This window comes from Phoenix dactylifera, chromosome 11 (genome assembly GCF_051530095.1).
Source record: "Phoenix dactylifera cultivar Ajwa chromosome 11, Ajwa_hap1_PhDact_Kaust_v1.1, whole genome shotgun sequence".
In the NCBI taxonomy this organism is placed as follows: domain Eukaryota; kingdom Viridiplantae; phylum Streptophyta; class Magnoliopsida; order Arecales; family Arecaceae; genus Phoenix; species Phoenix dactylifera.
In genome coordinates, this window is record NC_143200.1 from 16,535,758 (window position 1) to 16,560,284 (window position 24,527).

The 24,527-nt window shown below is 36.8% G+C and overlaps 1 protein-coding gene across 14 annotated transcripts; it reads left to right on the plus strand.

The window, feature by feature from the left end:
• Window positions 1-320: 320 nt before the first annotated feature.
• Window positions 321-22,863, plus strand: LOC103707766 (protein SEMI-ROLLED LEAF 2-like). 14 transcript variants are annotated; one of them, XM_039128247.2, is made up of 22 exons: window positions 343-478; window positions 614-681; window positions 822-1,311; window positions 2,937-3,011; window positions 5,716-5,818; window positions 5,909-5,936; window positions 9,252-9,366; window positions 9,859-9,987; window positions 10,545-10,592; window positions 12,770-12,972; window positions 13,056-13,252; window positions 13,327-13,619; window positions 13,692-13,841; window positions 13,966-14,406; window positions 14,528-14,677; window positions 15,693-15,768; window positions 20,325-20,452; window positions 20,682-20,870; window positions 20,998-21,138; window positions 21,244-21,375; window positions 22,176-22,376; window positions 22,470-22,702. In XM_039128247.2, exons 3-22 carry the CDS (start codon window positions 1,177-1,179, stop codon window positions 22,614-22,616), a joined length of 3,081 nt encoding a protein of 1,026 aa, XP_038984175.2. In that variant the 5' UTR covers window positions 343-478; window positions 614-681; window positions 822-1,176; the 3' UTR covers window positions 22,617-22,702. The 14 variants fall into 14 exon arrangements, with proteins under 14 accessions (XP_088563074.1, XP_088563073.1, XP_038984175.2 ...); XM_039128250.2 differs by lacking the exon at window positions 5,909-5,936 and having other exon boundaries at window positions 5,716-5,831; XM_088706950.1 differs by lacking the exon at window positions 21,244-21,375.
• The last annotated feature ends 1,664 nt before the right edge of the window (window positions 22,864-24,527 follow it).

Sequence of the window (24,527 nt, forward strand, 5' to 3'; positions counted from 1 at the left end):
AGTTCCATCATCTTAGAGGGAAACTAGGCTACGGTCATCAGTTGGATCCGGGCGGTCCAAGGAGTAATGGTTACATCCACCTTTTGCTCCGAAATATCTGAGCAACAGTGAGGGATGGAGGATCTTCCAAGCTAAGCATGTTTTTCGTGAACCTAATGGGCTAGTCACTCCAGTAGTACCCCATGGGTTGGCGATGAAGAATTGCTCTTGGCACTCCGAAGTATTTTATTTTTTAATTTTATTAGGTGTATCTGTATTCATCTCGTATAATCTATCCGTCTTAGAAGAAAAAAAAAAAAAAAAAAAACTGACCTAACCAGAAAATTACTCACCACCCGCCGGCGCTCTCCACCCTCTCTCACCACAAAACAACAACCAAAAAAAATCAGGATATCAAGTCGCGCCTCCTTGTCCCATGGACCATCTCCTTCGGCTGGAGGGTGGCCGGGAGCCTGAGACATTGTGTCGGTCGCCCCAGGTAAGAAAATTGGGAATTTAATCCCCACTTTATTTGCTCAATAATAATCCTATATTTTTAATAAACTAACTTATAACCGTTGCATTTATTATTCTTCTCTACTTATATTATATACATGTGTACGTACATATCGAGATAATGAATGACAATAGAATATAAACGTTGAGGGGAGATCTCCTTCTGGAGGCAGTCAAGTATCCCAGGCGAGTCCCATCGATCGCTGCTTTTTGATTTCAATTCCTTTTCCCCCACTCCTCTTCTCAGCCATAATCAAATCGCGTTCGGGAAAGGAAAAAGCACTCGACTTTTATTTTTTTAACAAACTTTGCTCATCTGATTGCAGGCTGTGATTCTGTAAATTTCAATTGCAGGCCGATCCCGATCGTCAAAAGAAGAGTTTATTTTGATATCTGAGTTCTTGGATTTTGTTACATGTTGAGAATTTCTTCCTCAGTTTTGTTAGATCTTTTTTTGTTTTTTGTTTCAATTTTATATGGAAGAAAAAAGTGATGGGCATTGATTGGGTTTTTTGAAAATCTGGGAAATTCCTTGAATCCGACTTTGAGGAACTCTTGTCTGATAAAATTGCTATAAGAATTTTGGGATTTCTTCAGTATTTTTTGATTCAAAAGTTTGAGTCGATAACATTGAGGAAGGGGAAATAAAAGGGTGGGTGGAAAGGGAAAGGAAGAAAGAAAATGGGGGTTATGTCGAGGCGGGTGTTGCCTGCCTGTGCAAGTCTCTGTTGCTTTTGCCCTTCGCTTCGGGCACGGTCCCGACTACCGGTTAAACGCTACAAGAAGCTCCTAGCCAATATCCTCCCTCAGTTTCTGGTGAAGTTCTTAACTTTTCTGACTTATTTAGTATTTTTTTTAATAATTATCGATCAATATAACTGATTTAATTGATTGGAAGCTCAGTTGGCTTTGCTTTTTTTTTTTTCCCCTGTACATATTGGATTTGCTTAAGTAACTTGGTGATACTTGTGCATTGTTCTTTTTTTTTGCTTTTTCGATTCTAGTAGTCTTATTCTTACTTAAGAAGTCCTTTTAGAGCTTCACGGTGAAAACTTGTAGCATACTGAAGACCAAGATGAGCCGCAGTGTTTATGTAGGTGATTCTTTTGTTATAGTCTTGTCTTGCGTCATGCATGTATGTCTTGGATTTTTTTTCAGTTCTATTCTTAATTTTATGCTCATTTTGAAGCATAACACAATTGAGATATAAAGCGGTGCATATTTAGACATGCCATAAGAATGACCTTAGTTGATTCAAATCTGCAAAGAATCTTGGTGCGACATCTTGAATCAGTCCTTAATTGCAGCCTCTGTTTAGCATGCTAGCCTAGAATCCTCGTGTTTGTTGTCCCATCTATGATGGCAAAAGCATATCCAAATGAGCACCTGTGTTTCTTGACAATCACTTATACAGCAATGCCATGAGGACTCCCCCTTATGAGCAGATTTATTAATTAGCATTATAAACCTGATGACATGCAAGCCCCATGCAATAAGCTTTGGTCCATGACGCATCTTTCAGAATCTAATTAATTCATGAATAAATGTTGTCATCAAAGATTTCCTAGAAAGATACATTTTATGCTGTCTTCTTGTACTTGCTATCCTTGAGTCAATTAATGACGCTGCATTAATCTCTCACAACCCATATTTGTCTCATCCGAAAGATTCTGAATTTCTGATAGTAAAGACCCGAATCAAAGTGTCGGAACTTCTACTATGTTACAAAGCCTCCTTTTCTTGGGCCTGTATGCTGTAACTATAAAGGAAAAACCCTATCTTCTCCTCCTTGAAAAATGTCTAACGAGAGTTACCACTCAAATCCTATCGAAATGTCACTTTAAATGTTCAAGTGTTTAATACAGTTTTATGAGAATGGCCTGTTTCTTGCAATTTGTTCATGGTTGATTTTGCTTGACATCTTTTAAAACAAGTAAGCAATGTTGGTCTCGGATCTCTCTGTGTTTGCCACTAAAAATTACATAAATCTCTGTTCTCCTGTGTATATTCATGAGTTTCACCCATTTGTTATCCAATTGGGTTAATTTCTGAATACTAGAACTGTCAAAATACTCCCGTCATTCTTTGTCTAATAAAAGTTAACTGCTTCCAATACAGTGAGAATTTGTAAATCTAGCAAATCTGTATCTATATTTTTATCTTGTTCAAACATTCAACTTTTAACTCCATATTCTTTATAACCTATTACTAGTTTTTTAGGAATAACAAGTAGTTATTCTTTTTCCAATAATAATATGTTAAATACTCGCCAAGGTCAAAATTTGGTTTTTCCATGTAAAATTTCTTTCTTTTGAAGCTCAAGAAGTAGTCTCCTTCAAAAAATTAATTCTATTATTGTTTGCATGTGTGTTGGGAGTGGGATAACTATCACATATACTTCACTCATACTTGCTGATTAAGTTTCCTCTATAAATTTGTAGGATGGAGAACCAAATGATAGGATGATTAGCAAGCTTTGTGAATATACTTCAAAAAATCCAATGCGGATACCAAAGGTATTTCCTATGCCTATTGCATTATACTTTTGTGCTCTCTTGTTTTGAATTGATGTGTCAAATTTAAGTCCTGGATAATCATTGAAATATTGACATAACTTTTTAATTACTAACGTGCTTTGAGTTCAACTTTCAATCTGCTGTCTTATCAGGAGCTATGCCAGGAAATGTTACCTAGACACTTTATTTTTGTCTACTATAATGACTTTCTGCACACCAGATGTGCATGGTGTAAGATGGAGTTCCCTAAAAAATCTTAGCAGATCTTTTTGAATGTTGTGTTCAAACAATGTGGAGTGTTAGATACTCATAATTCTCCGGCAAATAAGTGACTATCACTTAAAAGTTTGTTGGTATTATTAAGCAAAATATTGCGGCATAATAATTTTCTGTTTAACAAATCAGTAGTTTTTACTAGTAAAATTGATTAATAAGTTAATACGCTTGCTTCTTAGTAGGCTGAAAATCATGGCCAAACAAATTCAGCAACTTTAACTGTATTATTAAGAATTTTCCTTTTCAATCATTTAAATAACATGATTGAGCATCCAATATAGAGAAATTTAACCACATAATTATCCACCATGATCTCATCAATTAAGCACACCTATATTTAATCAATTTGTCACCAAAATAATATAAATTGCAAGGTCCTTTATACAGATCCTTCATTTTGGTTCAAGCCTATCTGATCTTCTTTGTAATTCTTTTCTCTTTTAATTTCTCTCTTATTGCTTAATTCACGTCCATTATTGATGACCTTTCCTTAAAGATTTCCTCCCTTTTCATCGGTTTTTCTAGTTTCTATGACAACTCTATACTGGTATACCCTGCCAATTTTTCTCTTGAATCAATATTAACTATGGAGCTCCATCAATTGTACACACATTTAAGGCTGGCATTACTTAGTATGGCCTACTATTTTCTTCTTTGCTATGATCATCCTATGTTTATCCATCACCTTTATTATGCAACTTACACAACACTGCCAAGACTATTAATGTTGAATAGATATTACCCTTTGGTCTCATTCACAGGCAACGCTAAGCCAATAAATACATAATGCACTTTGTCTCCCAGCCATAAGTTATCTGTGGTATAACTCTATATAAGTCAATCCATCCTTGTGATTATAGTTTCAAACTTACTTGTCAATACCTCTAAGGCCCTCTATGGCTTGTGAATAAGAAATAACTGAATATTTTTCTCCCCTCTGCATTCTTGTTGTATTCTACTTTTCCTGATTTTCCAGGAAGAACTCTGAAATTACATTTGGATGGGAACCTGGGATAAACTGAATTGTTGCAAATGCTGTTTGGTTGGATAGACAGGAATGAGGGACTGATGGTTTAGAAATCAAGAGGAATAAAACTTTTCCTCCAATTGACCCCCACCCCAGAATAGTTTTATTTGGCTTAAAGTGATTATATCCCATTGAACAAATAAAACAATGTGGGCTAAATAAGAATATATTTTTGGCATTTGGCTGAATAAGCCCCTTATTTGGCACTCACGGTTTATGGATTTATTCACTAAGCAAACAGGGCCCAACATGGTCTACCGTTCCGGTCCGTACCGGCCCGGCCCAGGGCCGGTACCGGATCATCGTGGAATCCGATACCGGTAGCTTATCGTTGGAGAACCGGTATGGAGCCGGTATGGGATCGGTAAGGGATTGGTACGTACCGGTCCGGGCCGCCACCGGTACACCGACCGGTACTGGTACGGCAGATCTTAGGGCCAGGATACTTACAGTGCATCAATTGCCACAGCTTTTTGCTTTGCAAATCCATAGAAATCTCATTCCATCTACTTTTGCTTCAGTTCAATTAGTATTACTGAACACTTATCCACTGTAGCTCTCCTTCACAATAGCATTTATGCCAGCCCATGTTCCATTAATCAGGAGAAAAAAATCATCTGCAGATAGTGCACATCATGGGCTAACTTGTAGAACTAGAACTCCTAGTCCCATCATCAATAATTGCCTGAAGATAATGGGCCTTAGTATGTAAGTTTTAGTAGGATCTAGTCAGGATATTCATTAATCATCTGAAGCAATTTTTCAGAAGCAATTATCAAATCCATGTTATGTACCACCTTGACAATAATAAAAGTTATATTATGATAATTGTAAATGTAATCATCAAACCATGTCCTGACTACTTGATGTTGGTTTTATCTCATGAATGCTCATCCATCAAATCACTTTTGTTAGTGGTTTCATAGTTTGAGCTTATTATTATCAGCCTAACTTTAACCCTCCAGCCTTTTGCTTCTAGGATAAGAGAAATAGGGTTTTTAACTTGAAGTTGATTTTTTCGCCCACATTTTGCCTAATAATGTGGGACCAAGTTGTTAAAGTAGGACCTTAGCCCAGCTATGTTTGGCACAGTATTCCTCCCCTTGTTAGACTCAGCTATCATAATAAGTTTCCTCTATTTTGGTTGAACAATACTGGCATTTAAGTTTTACGCTTTTCAAAATTCGAGGTCCCACTAGAGCATAATTAGTATTCTGCTGATTGCTTTGGGGAATTACTTGTTAAATTGTGCAAGGCATGTGAAATTTAGTCTACCATGTATATTGTGTTGATTTAGATGACATTAAGCTTCACAAAATTTGTGCTATATGTTTAATTTTAAGGAAGAATAAAAGCCTCAAAATTATTAATTTTTAGTCATTTATGTTACTTTCCCTGCAGATTACAAAGTGCTTAGAGCAAAGATTTTATAAAGAATTGCGGAATGAACACTTCTGTCTTGCAAAAGCTGTGCCGTGCATATATAGGAGACTTTTAGCTTCATGTAAGGAGCAGATGTAAGTTTAAGGCATGTTTTATATACAGAAAGGTGCTTTAACGCATATTTTGATTAACAATGCATTTTTATTTGCAGTACCTTTGCCGGCAGGATTATTGATTGTGTATGTTTTCATCTATTAGTTATTTTTTGAGTTCATATTGTCAGAACTTGCTTAATTCTGCCGTCAATAGTTTTAAATAATGTACTCCAATAAATACTATTTTCTGGTTCTGCTTTTAGAGGCATTTGGACGCATGCTTTTATTTCCACATAGATTTTTAATAGGACCAAACAATCAGCTTACTAATGCGTTTAAAAAGTTTGGACTTTGTCTTGCAGTAACAAATTCAGGATGATTTCAGACTTTTAATGCTGATATACAGAGACTGGCTTTATCATCTGTTATGCATATATTCATTTCCTCCATTCGTATTTACTTTATTTCTTGTGTTTATCCATTCTAATGTATTTCATCTTTCCACTTATAAGTGCCAGATCCATGTAGGCGATAAGGTGATTTTGGTGCAGATAGTCTTGATTGTTGGACTCCAGTTTTGAGGATTGAGTACACTGGCACAATGTTTAATGGATAACCCATATAGTGGCATTAGTATGCATAGATTTTTATGTATAGCAACAGTTGACTAAGTGTGCCTTATCAAAATGCAGATATTTTGATTCCTATTTAACAGATGTAGTGCCAGTGAATTTTGTGATCACTACTGCTAGTTACCTTAGCTGAAAAACTGTTTTTACTATGTGATGTAGATTGTAGACCATCCCTGCCTACAGACCATAACCATTGAAGACCTCAACTTTAGCTGTATCATAAACAAGTTGCTGTCAAAGGATATGATATGGTGAACAGCACACTGAGTCAACTAGTAACCAATCTTGGGAAAGTATTAGGCATGACAAGACGGGTTTATATGTATGCATAGTTTATATAGAATGGTAGTTCTGAAGGATCATCTCTTCATGTATGCATAGTTTATATAGAATGGTAATTCTGAAGGGTCATCTCTTACTGATAAGGCTGTAAGAGATACATTTATGAAAAAATTTCCTACTTACTGTGCTTTAAATCTTCATTCTATCAGAGGATATGTGAGGAGTAGTTTGCATTAGGTGGTTGGATTACAGTAAGGAGTTAGATATTTCAAGGTTGTGCATTGGGTAGTTTGTATTATGTGGTTGGGTCACATAAGGAGTTAGATATTTCAAGATTGTGCATCAGGCAGGGTACCATGGTGTAAACAATTATAATTTATGATGAAAAATCATGGTTTCAGTAACTTCGATATAATCGCAAACTCAAATTTTTGGTCCACCTCAAAGTTAGGGTCCCAGGACAGCAACTGTTAGGCTATCCTGCTAAGGTGGTTTAGGTAAATAACCAGCGCTTATAGTGTCTCTTCCAAAGAGTGGCTGTGGTTTAACTTTCATGGTAAACCTTCATTGGCAGTCCATATTACACAACTTAGTGGATTCCTTGTGATCAAGGATCTGGGCTTGGAACTTTAGAGTGATTTTTTTTTTTTTTTTTTTTTTTTGTGGAGTTCCATGATAACGATGATGATGGTGACTGTTGCATCTGCGCATTTTGCTGTTGACTGAACTTTAATCAGGTGGTGGTCTACTTTTGGCCTTTTTTTTTCCTGGTTTACCATAACCAGGTGGGAGTGGGAACAAATGATGGAATTTAGGGCAATATTTAGCATGATGCCTGGTAAACTAACTATGTCTGCTTTATCCATTTTGATGCATTGGATGTTGTCTGAAGGTTCATTAATAGGTGTAGTTTATTTGCGGAATATTTAGCTTACTTGATTTGGGTTAAGGGTTATTATAAAGTTTTGATTCTCTTGATTTGCTTAGATGGGTTTTGGTTTCCAGTTATACTTACAATGGATTTGGAGCTAATGACAATCCATATTCGGATTCCTTTTTCTTTCTTTTTTTTTTATGTGTTTGGGGGGGGGGGAAGGGGGGTTTCATGGTTGGCGGGTAACGGACCTGCCGGTGATGCGAGTGTAAGAGCCAAACATATGCTTTTAGGTTCTAAAGACTCTTGATCTAATAAATTTTAAAAATTGCTTAGTCCAAAGCAGGTGAGGATTTTCTACCATATCTTTGTTCATGTATGGCATATCTTTTAATTTTTTTTTTAATATTCTTTCTTTTTTTATAAATATGGTGGTACGGCATAATATAGTAAAGCAAGGAATGCTGAACCAGCCCATATCGGCCGGTTCAGCCTGTACCGATCTGGCCTGGTTTCTAACCGGGTCGGTTCGGTTGCAAAAAATGGTTCCGGTCCCAAGGGTCAGTGGCCGGTACAAGGACAAACCGGACGGAACCCGACCGGCTTCGTTCGATTCGGCTAGGACTGATTACGAATCGGCACCGAGTCCGGTTCGATCTGTGGCATTTAATGCCACAGCCTAGCCAAAGTGTGCCGTGCGTGCTGGTCTTTTTGGTCATAGCATGGTGTGCGTCTTTTTGACCGGTTCGGTACCGGTCCGAAACGGACCGGACCGGTACCGAACTAGTCTCGTGGCCGACCGGTACCGGTTCGGCGATCCTTGTAGTAAAGTACTTTTCATGGACAATCTGAAATTATTCATGATAGTTCACAAGTTAGATTTTCTTTATTTTAATAAGCAATTATATCCTTTTATTCATCCCACTAAGTTTGACCTGCTATTTTGAACGAAGACATGGCTGCATCAGCATCATTCTTGAATTGGTCACTTGGTACTTGATACCCTTGAAATATTTGAATCTGTCCATAGCTACATATTTGGATTACACATATCAAGCTTTTCTAGATATACTTAAGAAATATTTTATTTATTATCATCTGCTTATCCAACTCATTCATGATACATGTATAATCTAGATGATTGGTATTTATTAGATATTAGATAGACCATGCTTATGTTTCCTTTTAGAGTGCTTGGTGTGCTGCAGCTTATGTCAATTTTGTTGTAGGGAGATAGAGCTCCCTTGAATTTATTAGTAAGTTCTTTAACTATATGAACAAGCATTGTTAGACTGCGATGATGAGAAGCCACACTTATACTTTGTGATATGTATAAAAGCTTGCACCTTAAAGTGGAACTTCATGCTGAAGATTGTTAACCTATTACAAAGTTCTTTTTTATCTTTAAGCAGAATAAATTTTTCTATATGATGTACATAATTAGAACTCTAAAGTAACCTGAAGATGCAACTGTTTTTCTCAATGTGTTAGAAATTTGGATGATCCATATTCAGTAACAGTACTGGTAAGGTCTCAGTTTGTTCAAGTGCATAACTGAATTTGGAGGCAGCATGTATTTGCTACTCTTGAAATCATTATTATAATAGTGCTTCAATGGTTCTTTGTTTATTTTGTAATTTCTATACATCTTACATCTATTTGTGTATTCAGGCCATTGTTTGCTCCTAGCTTATTGGGCATTGTACGAACACTTCTTGATCAAACACAAGAAGATGACATGTGTATTCTGGGTTGTCTTATGCTTGTTGACTTTCTTAACAGTCAGGTAAGTTGTCTGGTCATCTATATGAGTCTCCATTAGTTTTAATATCATAATGATTACTATCATTAAGTTAAAGCGATATTGTGGTACATAGATGTATAAATAAATGCCTACATACATGAACACAGTTATGTATAGCCAGAAGGGCTGTCAATGGGTTGACTGGAAGGTTGTTATTGTTATTCCATAATCCATATACACATTAATGGACAGGCATTAAATTTAGGAGAGCCTTAGTTTCCTTTTTGGGTTAAGATAATTTAGGTCCTCACATATAATGGATAAATCTTGTTGATTTGGTTTCATTTACTAAAAGAACTCTCAGCAGAGAATGCCAAGGGTATGCTTTCCGTGAAACCTCATAATATACAATCTCCTCTCACTTAGAATGCTTTCAGTGAAACTTCATAATAAATTTTAAATTTGTTTCTGACCATCTATATTGCATTTGCTTGATGTAAGTTGCCTAATAACTTTGGCATGTTCTTGTAACAGGTGGATGGCACTTACATGGCCAACGTAGAAGGACTCATACCCAAACTTTGTCATCTTGGTCAAAATGTAGGGAGAGATGTTGGGGGACTCCGAGTGCGCTCTGCAGTGTTGCAAGCTCTTGCTTCTGTGGTACTGTAATTTGATAGATTAGAGTTCTTGCCTCAAAATATTTGTTCTGTAATGTTGACATAGTCTAAATAGCAACTTCTAATTCTCATATTTTGTCACCAGTACTCCTTTGGTACATGATCATATCAGTATCAATGGAAGATAGTTTAATTTAACACTCTTACTGCAATATAAAATTGGCCCAAAAAATTACTATCTGGAATTTACTTTTCTGTACTGTTCGGTATTTTTGGAAAAGATGCCTATATTTCACGCATATTCATCATTCTTTGTAGTGATATCTCATTTGTATACCATAACTTGCTTGGAAGTTATATTAACACATGGCATTTGAAGCAGAATGAGCAAACATGTAATTATGCGAGCTTTCATTGTGGCATTATTCAATAACTGGTCTTTCTTAAACTTAGTCAAGATTAGGGACTCATGAGTTTCTTCTTCTCCGTCCATTTGAAGAACTATAATTCAGATATTCCCAAGTAGTTTTTGTCGTGTATGAATATCTCAGATGCCATTTCCTTGATGACTTTCTTATCTTCTTTGTATTTTATATCCAGGTGCAATTCATGGGCGAGTACTCCCATATCTCAACAGACTTTGATGATGTAAGTTAATTTATTCCTTATATATCTTTTCCATGTTTCACATCAAAACTAGATTTTCCTCATTTCTTCTGTTAAAAAGTAGGTTTTTAGATGCAGTGCTGACGAGAAGGTACTTATGTGTTATCAACTCCTAACTACAGTAGATGGAACCCTCCCCCCCCCCACCACCACCTTATGAAATTTGTGGAGTAGAAGCTCTAATTATAATGATAAGGACAGTTAAAAATTTATGCATAGATGAAAAGAGTGGTGGTTTTCCATCATTTGTCATAAAAAAAAAGATGCACAGAAAAATGTGAAAGAAGGCGACATTGAGTTCTTGATCACCTGCAAACCAAAAATGATAATAGGACACAGAAAAGTGGAAACCTTAAGGGGCTTCCTTTCATTAAAGCATTATTCAACTAACATGCCTATCGCAGAGGGGGTCTTCCACTAAATTTGTTAATATGGGCCATTTTTCTAAAATGAAATGTGATGCCAATTGGATATATCAATGTCACGAAAACCAAAAGATATCTTAATTTCCAAGTCTGCAAATTAATGGATCAGAAAGAGGAAGGTGGATGATTTGCTTAATAACTTTTGTCCTAAATATTTTAGATTGTCTAAATAATTGCTGGAAAAAAGAAGCCAAAACATGTTAAACCTCTCAAAAGAGGGATAAAAAACCACCCATCTATGAGCACCTAATGAAGTAATATAGAACCAGTATAAGTCAGATACTCAAATAGATAAAAACAGGAGTTTTACAAGTCATAATTGGAAAGAAATTAATATAATTTAGGAAGCACAACAATGGAAACATCTTGCTGATCATGATTCTGTAAAAATCTTGTCATGTACTATTTACCATTAAAAATTGATGATATTTGATGGATTAAGCAATTCTCGAACTCTACTGTGTAACTTATCTTGGGATCTGAAAGTATCACCACCAAGAGACAAGACTTGTTAAAGAAGCTCCATGGGATTCAAGGATAAATAGACCTGCTCATCAAACTTATTTTTTTAGACAAGGACCTATTTGGTGCACTCATGGTCTCAATGGGCCAACATATGCTGGCTTGTGCTGGTTGCAATGTACCTTTCTGGGCCTATGTAGGCTCCTGGATATGGGTTATCATGGCATGTATCAAGTCATTTTATAAAGTTTGCTGTTTTAAAAAGATTTTTATCTTCTCTTTTATCTTTTCTTTTTTCAACAGCATGGCTCATACCTTGGCATGGCATGGGACTCCTACAGACCTAGTAGAATTCATGCAGATTCTTAGACATTTTGTGATGAAAACTGGCTGACCAAACAACCTATCAGAATTTGTATATTAAAGATAACAAAGATTGGTTGACTCTATGACCTGATTAGTCGAGCTACCTGTTTGAGTTGGGTTTGCATGGTAGTTTTTTAGTTTGATATTAGTTTGTCTTGACTTTTCAACACAGATTCTAAATGGGTCATGAGGGATTTGGTGGGTTGTTTGATCATGTCTTTCATGGGCTAACTTTTAGTTCTTAGAAGCAATAATAGAGGTTCAATTCTGTTTCTACTAAAATTTGAATTGGATTCTATTAATACTGAGTATCAAAACCCTGTTATAAGCAGCCCTTATAGTCCACTCTCTACCACTGTGACTCCCTCTTTCTTCTCTGGCTTGTGACCCCATCTCCTCCCCTTTGGCATGCATTGCCTTCTCTTTCTCTCTTCTAATCTTCTTCTTTCAGCCATGTGCGCTTGTCATGTGGCTATGCTTCTTCTCAGTTTGCTACAGAGCTTCAGCTCCTCCACAGCCCTGGTCTTGTTATGCAGCAAGCATGAATCTGGTTTCTCTCTCTAGTTTGATATCTAATAATGACTGTGTTCTTGTGCTTGCATGCATGGAGGACTTGTGATTTTTCCTGCCCTTACATTGCTAAAACAGTGAAGCCATTCTTGGCCATGATTGATTCTCCTTAAGTTTCCGATGCTTCGATAAGAGGAGCTGCTTTTGAGCACTCACTGGCATCTTTTTAAAGTTGAACCTTCTCTTAAATTTTCCTTGAAATTAAGACCTTATCTCAATTAATTCAATTTCAGATTCTTTTTCTTGTTTCTATTTATGCTGCAATAAGCATTAGGCAGTTGGTTTTGCTCCATAGTTTGTTAATCTCTGTTTCTTCTTTTGTGTTGGTTGAAACAGATTGTCTCAGTAACCTTGGAAAATTATAAGGCTCATCAAATGGGCTCAGAAAATCATAAGCAAGATTTGCAATACATTCAACCTCCGAATCACTGCATGGAAGAAGGTATCAGAATTGAAGATGACGTTTCTTCCTTCCAGGATTCCTGGAAGAAGGTTCTGTTAGTACATAACAGTGTAAAAGTTGAACCGGGTACCACAGTGTGAGGATTCATCTTTTAGATGATTTTCTTTATCGGATTTTCACACTACTTTTATCATTTTAAACAGCTTCATTGGTTAACAGGGATATTTCCAAAAGCCTTATATACTGGTCTAGAGTTTGCTTGCACAATATGGCCAATCTTGCTAAGGAGGCAACTACTGTGAGGCGTGTTTTAGAACCCCTATTTCGTAACTTCGACAGTGAAAATTATTGGTCTCCTGAGAAAGGAGTTGCTTGTTCTGTTTTAACTGAAATGTGGGCTCTATTGGAGAAGTCAGGTGAAGCACTTCTCTGTGGCTTTCTTGTTCCCTGCATATACCATGGAATTTAAACTTATTTTTTTGGTCTTCAGGACAAAACAGCCATTTGCTATTATCTATCATAATCAAGCACTTAGATCACAAGAATGTCGCCAAGCAGCCTCTTATGCAGATTAATATTGTCAATGTGGTGACACATCTTGCACGGCATGCAAAGTCGCAGGCTTCAGTAGCTATAATTACTGCAATCAGCGACTTGATGAGACATTTGCGCAAATGCATGCAATGTTCAATCGAAGCATCAAACTTGGGTGTTGATGTCGATGACTGGAACTCTATTCTTCATTTTGCCTTAGAAGAGTGTCTTGTGCAACTGACAAACAAGGTTATTTACTTCGTAAACATACAAGTTATATCTCACTTTGTTAAATTCACTTGATATATCTTTGATGAACAGGTAGGGGATGTTGGACCTATTCTTGATATGATGGCTGTCGTGCTGGACAATCTCTCTTCTACTGCTATTGTTGCAAAAACTACAATTTCTTCTGTTTATCGTCTTGCACAGATAATAGCTTCTATCCCTAACTTATCATATCGCAAGAAGGCAAGTTTCTATTAGTCCTCGCCAACACGTCCGCTGTAAGAGAGTGAACATGCATATGTTCGAGTATTTCGATGCTAGAAAATTGGTAATAGATGGTTAATTCCGTCTTTAACACATATTTCAGGCTTTTCCAGAAGCTTTATTTCACCAGCTTCTCTTAGCAATGGCACACCCAGACCATGAAACAAGAGTTGGCTCCCATCGTGTTTTTTCTGCCATTCTTGGGCCCTCAATTATTTGTCCTTGGTTAATTTCATGTATTCCAGTTACATTGAAGGGATATGATCCACAAGGTACACTTTTGGTAGCTCTCTCAGGTTTTTGTTCTTCAAGGGCTATATTGCAGAAGTTGGGGAAAGAAACTACTGTTAAGAATGAACGCCTAGAAAAGATGGGGAAGATGAATGCGGCAGTGGAACATGCACTGAAGGATGGATACCAACAGATGAATGCAGACATAAGCCAGTGTACAGTTTACCCCTCCCAGAATGATCCTCATAGCATCAACTTCTCTCCCTCCCTTTCTCTGTCTAATGGGAGAGCTGTTACTAAAACTAGACAAGAAGTATGAATTTCTTAATTTCTACGTGCATTGATAGTGTAATATGCTTCTTGTTCTTTCCGAGATCTTAGCTGCAAAGTGATTTACAATTTCATTATCATGTTCTTTCTGTCTATTTGTCTAGGAGCCAACATTTATGAGATTGAGAAATCACCAAGTGGGTCTTCTGCTCTCATCAATATGGGCTCAGGCAACATCACAATATAATATGCCTGCAAATTATGAAGCAATGGCACACAGTTACAACCTTGCTTTATTATTTTCTCAATCGAAAGTGAGTTCCTTGTGGGCAACATCCTACTGTTAATGCCTGATAATCTAAAAGTTGTACCTTTAATGTTTACCTTGTTCCATTATTTCCAAGTGTGTGCCGAGCATCTGATGGCATCGAGTTATGCCTATGCCTTTTTTATGTATTGTACATACAGATCCTTGTTAGACAGTTCGCTAGATAAATTTTGCCTTGTGCTTTCTTGATACCCTCATCATCTTTCTCCTCTTTTGTTTTTTCTTTTTTACTTTCTACCTTTCGATACTGTTGAGGAGCTGACTGCATTTTTTTAAAATCGGGATTCAATGTGCACACGGGACCTAAATGTTACCTTGTTTTCAGATTCATAACATGTAATACATGTACAAATCAGAATGAGCACATATATCTGTGATCTTGTTGGATCCTATCTTTTGAATTAGGATCTTGCCCTTGTGAAGCCATGCCAGACTGGCACTAGTACCAATATTGAAAAAATGTGGACATGAATATATGACATGCCCATACCATACCATCTATTCCAATAATAGGATATAATTTGTCATACAGTTGTCAAGGCATCTAGCAAAGAAACATTGTGCTTGTAAAAGCACCCTGTTTTCACAGCATAAAACTTAGAAACTTTAGAAGCAAGGGTTTTCATTTTAGCATAATGCCAATAAGGGGGATGGTGGAATACACATTTATCAGATTATTTGTCAAGAGAATCTATAAGCATACACCGTATATGCTAGACAAATGGTACTCTAACATAATCGGTAACATGTAGAATCAAGTTTGTCCTTTTGCTTTGTAGCTTAATATGTTTATTATGTTCAATGTGAACATTATGCCTTGGATAAATGTAGTTTAATAACCAAAATGTTGCATCTTAAAACCTATTGGTGCCTTATGTCTTCTGAGTCTGGATTTTGATTTTTCTAAGATTATTTTATAAGCAAATATTCTACATCTTTCTAATTATTTTCTGGAAATCTATGTAAAGTATTTGCTTATCTGTTTGAAATGTTCCTGACAGAACTCTAGTCATGTGGCTCTAGTTCGTGGTTTTCAGTTAGCATTTTCACTGAGGAGGATCTCCCTTGACCATGAAAGTAAGTTGCTTGACCATGACATGAGAGTATCATCCTCCAAAGGATACAATGAAGCATGACATTAATAAAAAGCTGGCAAGTCATTTTTTATTCCTGAAATTCTTGGCATAAAACTTTGGAGGTATTACTGTTTTTAGGAAAATGTATAAATGCATATTTCAAAAGTTTGGAACCTATGGACCTTCACATTTGAATGTTGACGCCCTTGTTCCTGTTATATTCCCCATATACAGTAGTTTCTCCCTCCTTTTTTGATTAGTGATTCTTTTATCGCATTATGAAGGAAATGAAATGATAGGTATTCAAAATTAGATTGCTATTATGGAGTAACAACTTATCATTTTTGAGGTTTTTTTCTAACTGAATACCAATCGTTGGAAAACCTCTAATTTAGTCTGCTTCAGCCACCAAAAAATATGTGGCTCGGATATGTTGAATCGGAGAAGTTCTGCTCTGTCACCTAATTTGGAACAAGGCATAACACCCGCCATCCGTTCATTTACTCATTGAGTAAAATATGTTCACAAATATTTTCACCAGTGGTGCAAAGAACATTATTTTATTGCACAGCCAGATGATTGGTGAATAGGAATTCATAAAGCCAACAACAAATAGTTAGATAATGCAACCAGGTGATCAAACAGGATGCCAATGGGTTGGATGCCTGGATCACAGTTGGGTCTTGTTGAACCAACCTACTTTCATTGTTCGTAAACTACAATTTGGACTTTACTTTACCAGACCATATTATTTGGACTTGTTTGAGCTAACCTACTATGGCGAGGGGGTGAAAAGGAGTGGAGAAGCCTAAGATATGATAATTAAGGTGTGATGTATTAGTTTAATTGCAACTTGCTGACTGTTCAGTTATTCATCTTCCATGAATGCTCCAAACCAAACAGTAGTGCATTTAAACAAGAAAATCCTATCTTATAATCTGCTTTGATTAGCCATGGACCTAACTTAATAATGTCAGAAGAGCTAGCCTGGTCAAATGGTTCTCACCTTCTGACTCTGCTTGATACATTGATGAGATCAGCTTGTGAGCTGATATGTCAAACTGCATATTAATTTTTAGTGATTAAGCATGGCTGACTTAGGCAGAGTATTTTAAAGCCAAGTAGGCAACAATAGGGCCATTGTTGTTGTATGTTTTAATGTTATTGAATAAATAAGGTCCAAGCGTGCTAACTTATGTTGTAGATGAAGATGTTGATGTGGATGCATTTTAAAACATTAAAGAATGGGGAAGAATGCAAACAGGGGAAGCTAGGACTTGCACCAATCATGGAAAAGTTTAGGGAATCTACTGAGATAGTATAAGCAAATTAAACAGAAACAGGGGCTTAGAATGCGTTGGATGGGTACAAAAGAGAAGGAAAAGACCATAATATAACATTGATGGAAGTTACATGGTTAATTTGCGAAAGCCTGAAGTCACTGTTTAATAGAGTTTGTTATGGAATTGATTGGTAAAGAAGACTTCACCAAGATTTACCCATATAGCTGAGAACTTGAGATCAAGGTTTTTGTTGCCGACCTCTACTTGCTAGTATGGGGCATATATCATAGTGACCCGGAATGGTACTTGGCAAGGTACGTCGAACCGGTACTGGGACCTGTATCGGTCGGCAGACGGGTCGGTATGGTACAGTACCGACACACGGTATGGTAAGGCGTGCCGATCCCGTACTGGCATGCTCATTTTTTTTGAAGTTTTTCAAGTTGATTTAGTTGGCCATCAATCTTTTTGAGCTTTTTTAATAATTTTAAGTGTAATTTGATATATTTTTGATGTCTTTTATGTTTCTATGATCCCAGTTTAATCTAAATGATGCATCTTATTGTCTTACAATGATACAAAATATAAAATAATTTGTGAGATATTGTATGCTACAAGAAGCAACATGAAATATCCTCAAATCAAGTAGTGAGGTGAAAAATATAAAATAATATAATCAATTACACGTATTTAAAGTACAACATATATATCAATATCTAAAATCTTGCCGAGTGGCAATACTCTCGTAGATATTCAGATCATCAGCATAGTTAGAAGGCACATCAGCCCACCCCTCTAACTAAGCGGCGTTGTAATCTTCTATGTTTATCCTTTAAGGAACACGCTATGGGTTATAAGCACTCTCGGATCTCTCATTGAAACTCTAGCTCTGAGAGGTGTCCTTTGGCTGGTAAACTAGTTGATAAAATGGCTGTAAAGGAGCCCATCCGAATAAGCCGACAGCATAATCCAACCTATAAGATGCTCCTGGCTGCATAGGGTAGTAGCCACCGGAAGATGTCTCAGACGCACCATATTCATATCCTTATTCGAATGGGTCATAGGCTGCTTGTGGTTGTGAGTAATAAGATCCAGTATATGACTCGGAACTTGATATGTCTATGGATCCTACTCCATATGCGAGGCATGATCTCTTCTTATTTTGCAATTTCGAGCTATTTTTTCAAATTTTCCTCCAAAAAATGAGAGAATGAGATAGGAGAGAGGAAGCACACCTTATTTAGGCTTGGATCTTTTTTCTAAAGTGCTGAATCGGTGTGATTTTTACCATGAGAAAAAGAGAGATGCAAATAGCTCTCAACCGCTTAGAAATGATATTGGGAAGACTCATTTTATCACCAGTACAAAGGAGATGGAGAGGTTCGCATCGAGTTCGAACGGAATCGGCTGGTTCCGAATGGTTTCGGCTGGTACAGTCTAGTTCAAAATCGGTTTCAGTCGATTCGGAACCGGTTTCGTTCGGCTCAAGACCATAATCGACTCCAATGGCCGAACCGACTCAATTTCCCATCGGGTCGGCTTGGTTCGGGCCAAATCGGGCAGTTCGGTCTAGTTTGGCCATTCTTGGTACATGAGGCTTGGTATGCCCTTGTAGTGACACATGGTACAATTGTTTTTCCAACTCTAGTAGCATACTATGTGTTGGTACGGGAGTGAATCATACCAACTTGACTAGTACAAGATCTAATACCGAGATCGAAAACCTTGATTGAAATTATGTTCGATGGTTATGATTTAGAGAAAATGATATTGTACAAAGTTTTTTCTAAATTGATGTAGATGATTACCTTGAATTTCTATTATAAAGAGGTATTCTCTTAATTTCAAAAATTTGTTTTATAGACGTCTTGATGAGGAAAACTTTAGTCATATCATAACTCTAAACCAGGCTGCAAAGTCTGCCAAACCGGTATGGACCAGTCCGGTCTGGGACCGGTACCGAATCAACGTGAAATCCGGTGCTGGTAGCTTATCGTTGGAAAGCCGGTACGGGACCGGTACGAGGTCGGTACGGGATCAGTGTGGAATCCAGAACCGATACGGGACCGGTCCAGGCCGCCACCAGTACGCCGACCGGTACCGATACGGCGGACGTTGCCAGGCTGAGTTTCCACCCTCTCTCTTTGTTTTTTTATTGTTTTTTTTTTATAAAGTACTGTCGGATTTGCAAACAACTTGAGCAGAGAGGCATATCAGAACTCTCTAGAAAACTAGGCTCATTTTTAAGTTTGTAATATATATATATATATATATATATATATATGTATGTATGTATGTATGTATTGTTAATGTAGTCACATACTACTTATGTGTACACTACTGTTTCATATCTAACTTAATGCCAGTTTTCCCCTCTTGTTAAATTTTCTTGAAAAAATCAATTTCGTTGCCAACCTGAAACTCAAAAGTTAGTGCTGATAGGTGCTTGTATGTCATGAAACTAATAGTACATGTGACAGAATTGTTGATTCTTACTTGGAAAGGGTTCATCCAATTTGGCATATTCTATCAACCGTCATTACATAAGTTCCTGCCTATGTGCGACAATCCAAGCCAAGATTTGATGCCACTTGCTATTATATCGAGTTAAAATTGTCTTATGACTTGATTGTTGAGTTAATTTCTATAGGCTTTATATGTTGATTCATGATTTAATCCATAATCTTTTTGTAGCACAATTGTTTTACTGGAACCCTCTATTATAATTTAAAAGTGAAAGTTGCAAAAGAAGTCCAGGATCTGTACTTCATCAAAAGGGTCATATCAGCTACAATTATTGAGAAAACTTCTAAGGAAATTGACAGTATCCATGGCTGTGGAGGATCTGGTGTTTTAACTGCACAAATGATGTAAGCCTTTAGGAAAGTGGAGAATATTTCAGTAGAATAGATGATCGATTGTGGGTTCAGCAACCACCGAAGATGTCCATTAGTTCTCAAGCAACCCTTTCTGGTATTGCAAAAGATTGCCAATAACATCTTTTGCATGGATGCATTCATGTCATGTTCTGAGTTTTTAATTAATTTTCTACAAAATAAAGAACCACTTTGTGTATATTTTTCTTAAAATATAATAACTGAAATCACTTTGTAGTCAGTGGGGTCTACTTTTATGTGTAAAAGTGATGCATACTGGTTTCTACCAAGAATAATGCTGTGATAATCTGCACTTTTTAGAGGTGGAAAAAAGTTGCCTGCCTTAAGGGCCTTGTTGCTATGATTGTTGCTCTTCTGACTTGTCATCATAAATGAAGATCGTTTGCAGCCATCTCGCAGAAGGTCCCTATGTACCTTGGCATCATCCATGCTTCTATTTTCAGCAAAGGCCTGTGATCTTGCAGTCTTAGTTCCTTCCATGAAGGCGACCATCACAGAGAAAATGGTTTGTGGCTTATTAACTTGTTCCTGTTTGAATATATGCTTATGCCATGGAAGAGTTTTCTGTTAGGCTGATGAGTATTGCACTACATAGTATTGAATCTATTGATACTCATGTTTTAGAAGAATCACAGCATCAAATTCCTTTTTCTAATAGACCTTGTTTTCTCTTCATTTGCTAGTATTGGTTCTTTCCAAGTTATTTCCTCTTATATATGTAGATCATGCTACAGGTCGATCCTCATCTTCATCTGATTGATGATAGCAGATTGCAAGAATCTCCTATCAATAAGGCAGTTTATGGGTCTGAGGAAGATGAAGTTGCTGCATTGAAATTCCTTGTAGTAATAGAAAATGATGATAAGCAACTAAAAGAGACTGTGATATCCCATTTACTAAAGAAGTTTGAAAACTTGCCAGAGGTAACATATCTACATATATGTATTGAGACTTGACCATGTTTTAAGTATTCGTAAGATCTTAAATATCCTAAATTAATTTCTATTGTTATCTTGGTTACAAAACATTGTTTTTGAAATTAAATTTCAGGAAAAGTTAATGGACATAAAAGAGCAGCTCTTACAGGAATTCTCACCTGATGATGCCTTTCCACTTGGTGGTCCCTTGTTCATGGAGACACCGCATCCATGTTCACCATTCGAACAATGGGAATGCCAATCTTTCGACATGGTCTACCACTTTATCTTTCACTCTACGCTTTGACATTTTAATTGGCTATCAAATTTATACCACATAAATAAATTTTATCTAGCATTTTGGAGGCTTTTGTTTCAGGTCAATGATGCTTCTGCACTTTCGGATGAGGAAAATCTACTTTTAGACACGTGCGGAAGTCAGTCAGATAGGAAAACATCAGAGTCCATAAATGCATATGATGTTTTAAGTGTTAATCAATTGATAGAATCGGTATGTATCATTTTTTTAAGCCCAAAGCTGGCGACATAATGAATCAACAATGACCAAACCTTACATGATCAGTTTAAATTGGTTTTTATTGCATCTTTTCATTAAACTTTTTGTAAAATGATTAAATTTTAGTGATTCTTACCTGTGTTCAACAAGATGCTACAGAAGATTAGATATCTGAAACATAAGTATCGCATGCAAAACATTAACCTAAAAATAGCTCAGCAATTGTTTATTTCTTACAGTTTTCTTTTATTACTGTTGAAACATCCTTTGCATTGATGTGAATTGTAGCCTTAAGTTTGCAAGCAAGGTTCACCGTTTCGGTACTGGATTCCGTACCGGTGCCATACTAGCACAATATCGGTACGGTGCTGTATAAAATTTTTTTTGGCATACCGAGTGTCAGTACGCTATCGGTACCGGATATCGGTACCGAACCGGTACAATATGGTATGCCAGTACCGCCTGGTTCGGGCTGGTATGGCGTACCTTGTTTGCAAATATGGAATGTCTAATTGGTGTCCAAATCACTTTAGAGTAAAACACTGCCATGCATGTGTTGGGTTCACGGCATGAAACATATTGGGTACTGTTTACATTCTTCTACGTATTCTGCCACCATGAGCCATTTCAAATGTAGTATCTATTTAACACTGTGCCTGTTTATTGTTATATAAACGCAATCTTCACAACTTGTGTTTCTCTAGTTCTAGGTAATTGGGGGTTAGCATGGTTTCTTCTTGTGATCTGTAGCCATTTATATTTCATTGCCTTGTTTCACTGAACTATTCTTCCAGGTTCTCGAAACAGCACGACAAGTTACTATCGTACCAGTTACTTCCACCCCTGTGCCATATGACCAAATGAAACGACAGTGTGAAGCCCTTGTCATGGGTAAGCAACAAAAGATGTCAGTGCTTCAAAGTTTCAAGCACCAGCAAGAAGGATCAAAGGACCTGATAGAAGAGAATGAGGTCAATTCCTTGGATAGTTACAAGGCAAGCTTGTCTATACATGCATCTAAATTAGGTTATATCTTGTGTCTAAAAGTGTTATATCCCTCTCTATTTCACTCCACTTCCTCTTTGCAGTTAGTGCATTATCCCGAGGGAGAGACGAAATCAATTGGCAAGGAGCAAATTTGGGGCGGTGATTCAGCATCTAGTGGGTCCAAGGAGTCCTTACGGTTACCACCTTCAAGTCCGTACGACAAATTTCTAAAAGCTGCTGGATCTTGAAAAAAGATCCATAGCATCGTACATGTTGTAACTAGATTCAGACATTTTGATGATACAATGTATCATAGATCTGTTCTTTTGTTTCCTGTTCCCAGACTCCTTTTCTTTCTTTTTATTCTTCTGATGTATAATTGAAGTTTATTGCATGCTTCTCATGTGCAAATTCCCAGCTGGAGAAGTCTAAAGTAGAAACTAGGCATTAAGAGTAATTTTATTCTATTTGAATATAGCAACAACATTCATGGAATTTTATAGTTGATATCTGCAAGATTGCTCTTGTTTACAATTAATACAAGTTTGCGAGTGGGAGATGCTGTTAACCAGAAACAATCTTATCAGGGTGATAAGTTGGCATTTGAGGTTGCTGATAAGGCCTTACAGTGGCGGTTTATTTCACCACTGCAACTGCATATTTGTAGACCTTTGCTAAAAGTATTTAGTGATGACGCAAATATATATATATATATATTTATATTTATTTTTGTTACTGGCTGTGCAAAAAAAAAAAAAAGGGTACATTTTTGGCTGCTGATAAACTTTGTTGGGGTGCTGATACGTACAAATTTTATAAAGCATAACACTAAAGTGTAGGACGCTATTCCGAGTGGTTAAGGCCATGGATGGGAATTTCTATTAAGGTGGTCGATTTGTTGCACTTGTTGCAATGGTTTCGGGAAAGCAAGCAAATCACACACCTGACAAGAAATTCCTTTGCTCGCACGAGCCTGTCTCCTCCCAATTTGGTTTTATGTGGAGAGATGCAGCATTTCTCATAAAGACGCTACTTTCTTTTTTCCTTTTGGCATTATTGGTAGGCATGATGCAAGAAGAGGATAAAAAACATGGGTATCAGTTGTATGAAGGCTAATAACACACCCTCTAAAGTCTAATGATTAAAGACCCCAAATCAAAAGTTGAGCAGATGCGGTACTTGTAGTAAATTGATAGGTAAGTGAAGTCACCAAAGTCTTGCAAGGCTCCGAGCTGATCCATGGAAGTTAGATCTTGGTTAGAATTTGTATATTTAGTGCTAACTTCCTTTTATTCCATTCCTCATTTTCCTTGTATTTTATTGACTGTTGAAGATATTGGCATATACTTTGACATATAGTCAAAATTCAATGTCATACTTGTCAAGTTCAATGAAGAATATTTTCATCTTGGACGTGGATGCAGTCGGTGAGATATGGCTTAGAGGAATTTCAAAAGGAAATGTTTAAAAATATTGGCCTATTAGTACTTTTGACATGTTGAATATAGGTTCCTACAAAGATTATTGGAAAGATTCTTCACAATAAACATACGGCAGTATAAAGTTTAACTTAGTTTTGAGGATAATACAGAGTGTATACTAGCTTCTATTATGATGAGGTCAATTTAGCCCATCGTTCAGTCATAGCCATGTCCACTGAGGCATTTTTTTAAAAAAGGAAGAAGTTATGGAAGTTACAACTCTTTAAGAAAGACATAAGCAAATGTATCTATTTTATAATATCATGCAACTCCTTTAGAACAGAGGAACCCCACTTACAAATACCTATATTAGTGGATCGAAAATAAGCCATCTAATCGGCTGCATGGTTTACTTCCGATATATAAGATCCTATCCTCAAGGAGATATAGCATAGCCCGGATATCCGTGAAACAAGGATGGTAGTCCATAGAGGTAGATGGGAAGTGATAGACTCTATGCATAGTTGTCGGAGAATCTCATTCTAATCGTGCATTCATGGAAGGAAATGCTAAGGTGGTGAGGTGCAGTCCCATATAGATAGCAAAGCTTGTTCTACCAAGTAATTATTTATCTTGAAAGTGCCCATATTCTTGTGCGAGCAATGATCCAAATGTCTCGCATTTAATTGAATGGCGACAAATTTGTGAAGCCTAAAATACATTGTTTGCCAATTACTT

Coding starts and splice junctions, on each gene's coding strand:
- LOC103707766 (XM_039128247.2), top strand. CDS start 1,177: ATGGGGGTTATGTCGAGGCGGGTGTTGCCTGCCTGTGCAAGTCTCTGT. Junction 3,012..5,715: donor ATCCAATGCGGATACCAAAG/GTATTTCCTATG, acceptor CTTTCCCTGCAG/ATTACAAAGTGCTTAGAGCA. Junction 14,678..15,692: donor TATTATTTTCTCAATCGAAA/GTGAGTTCCTTG, acceptor TGTTCCTGACAG/AACTCTAGTCATGTGGCTCT.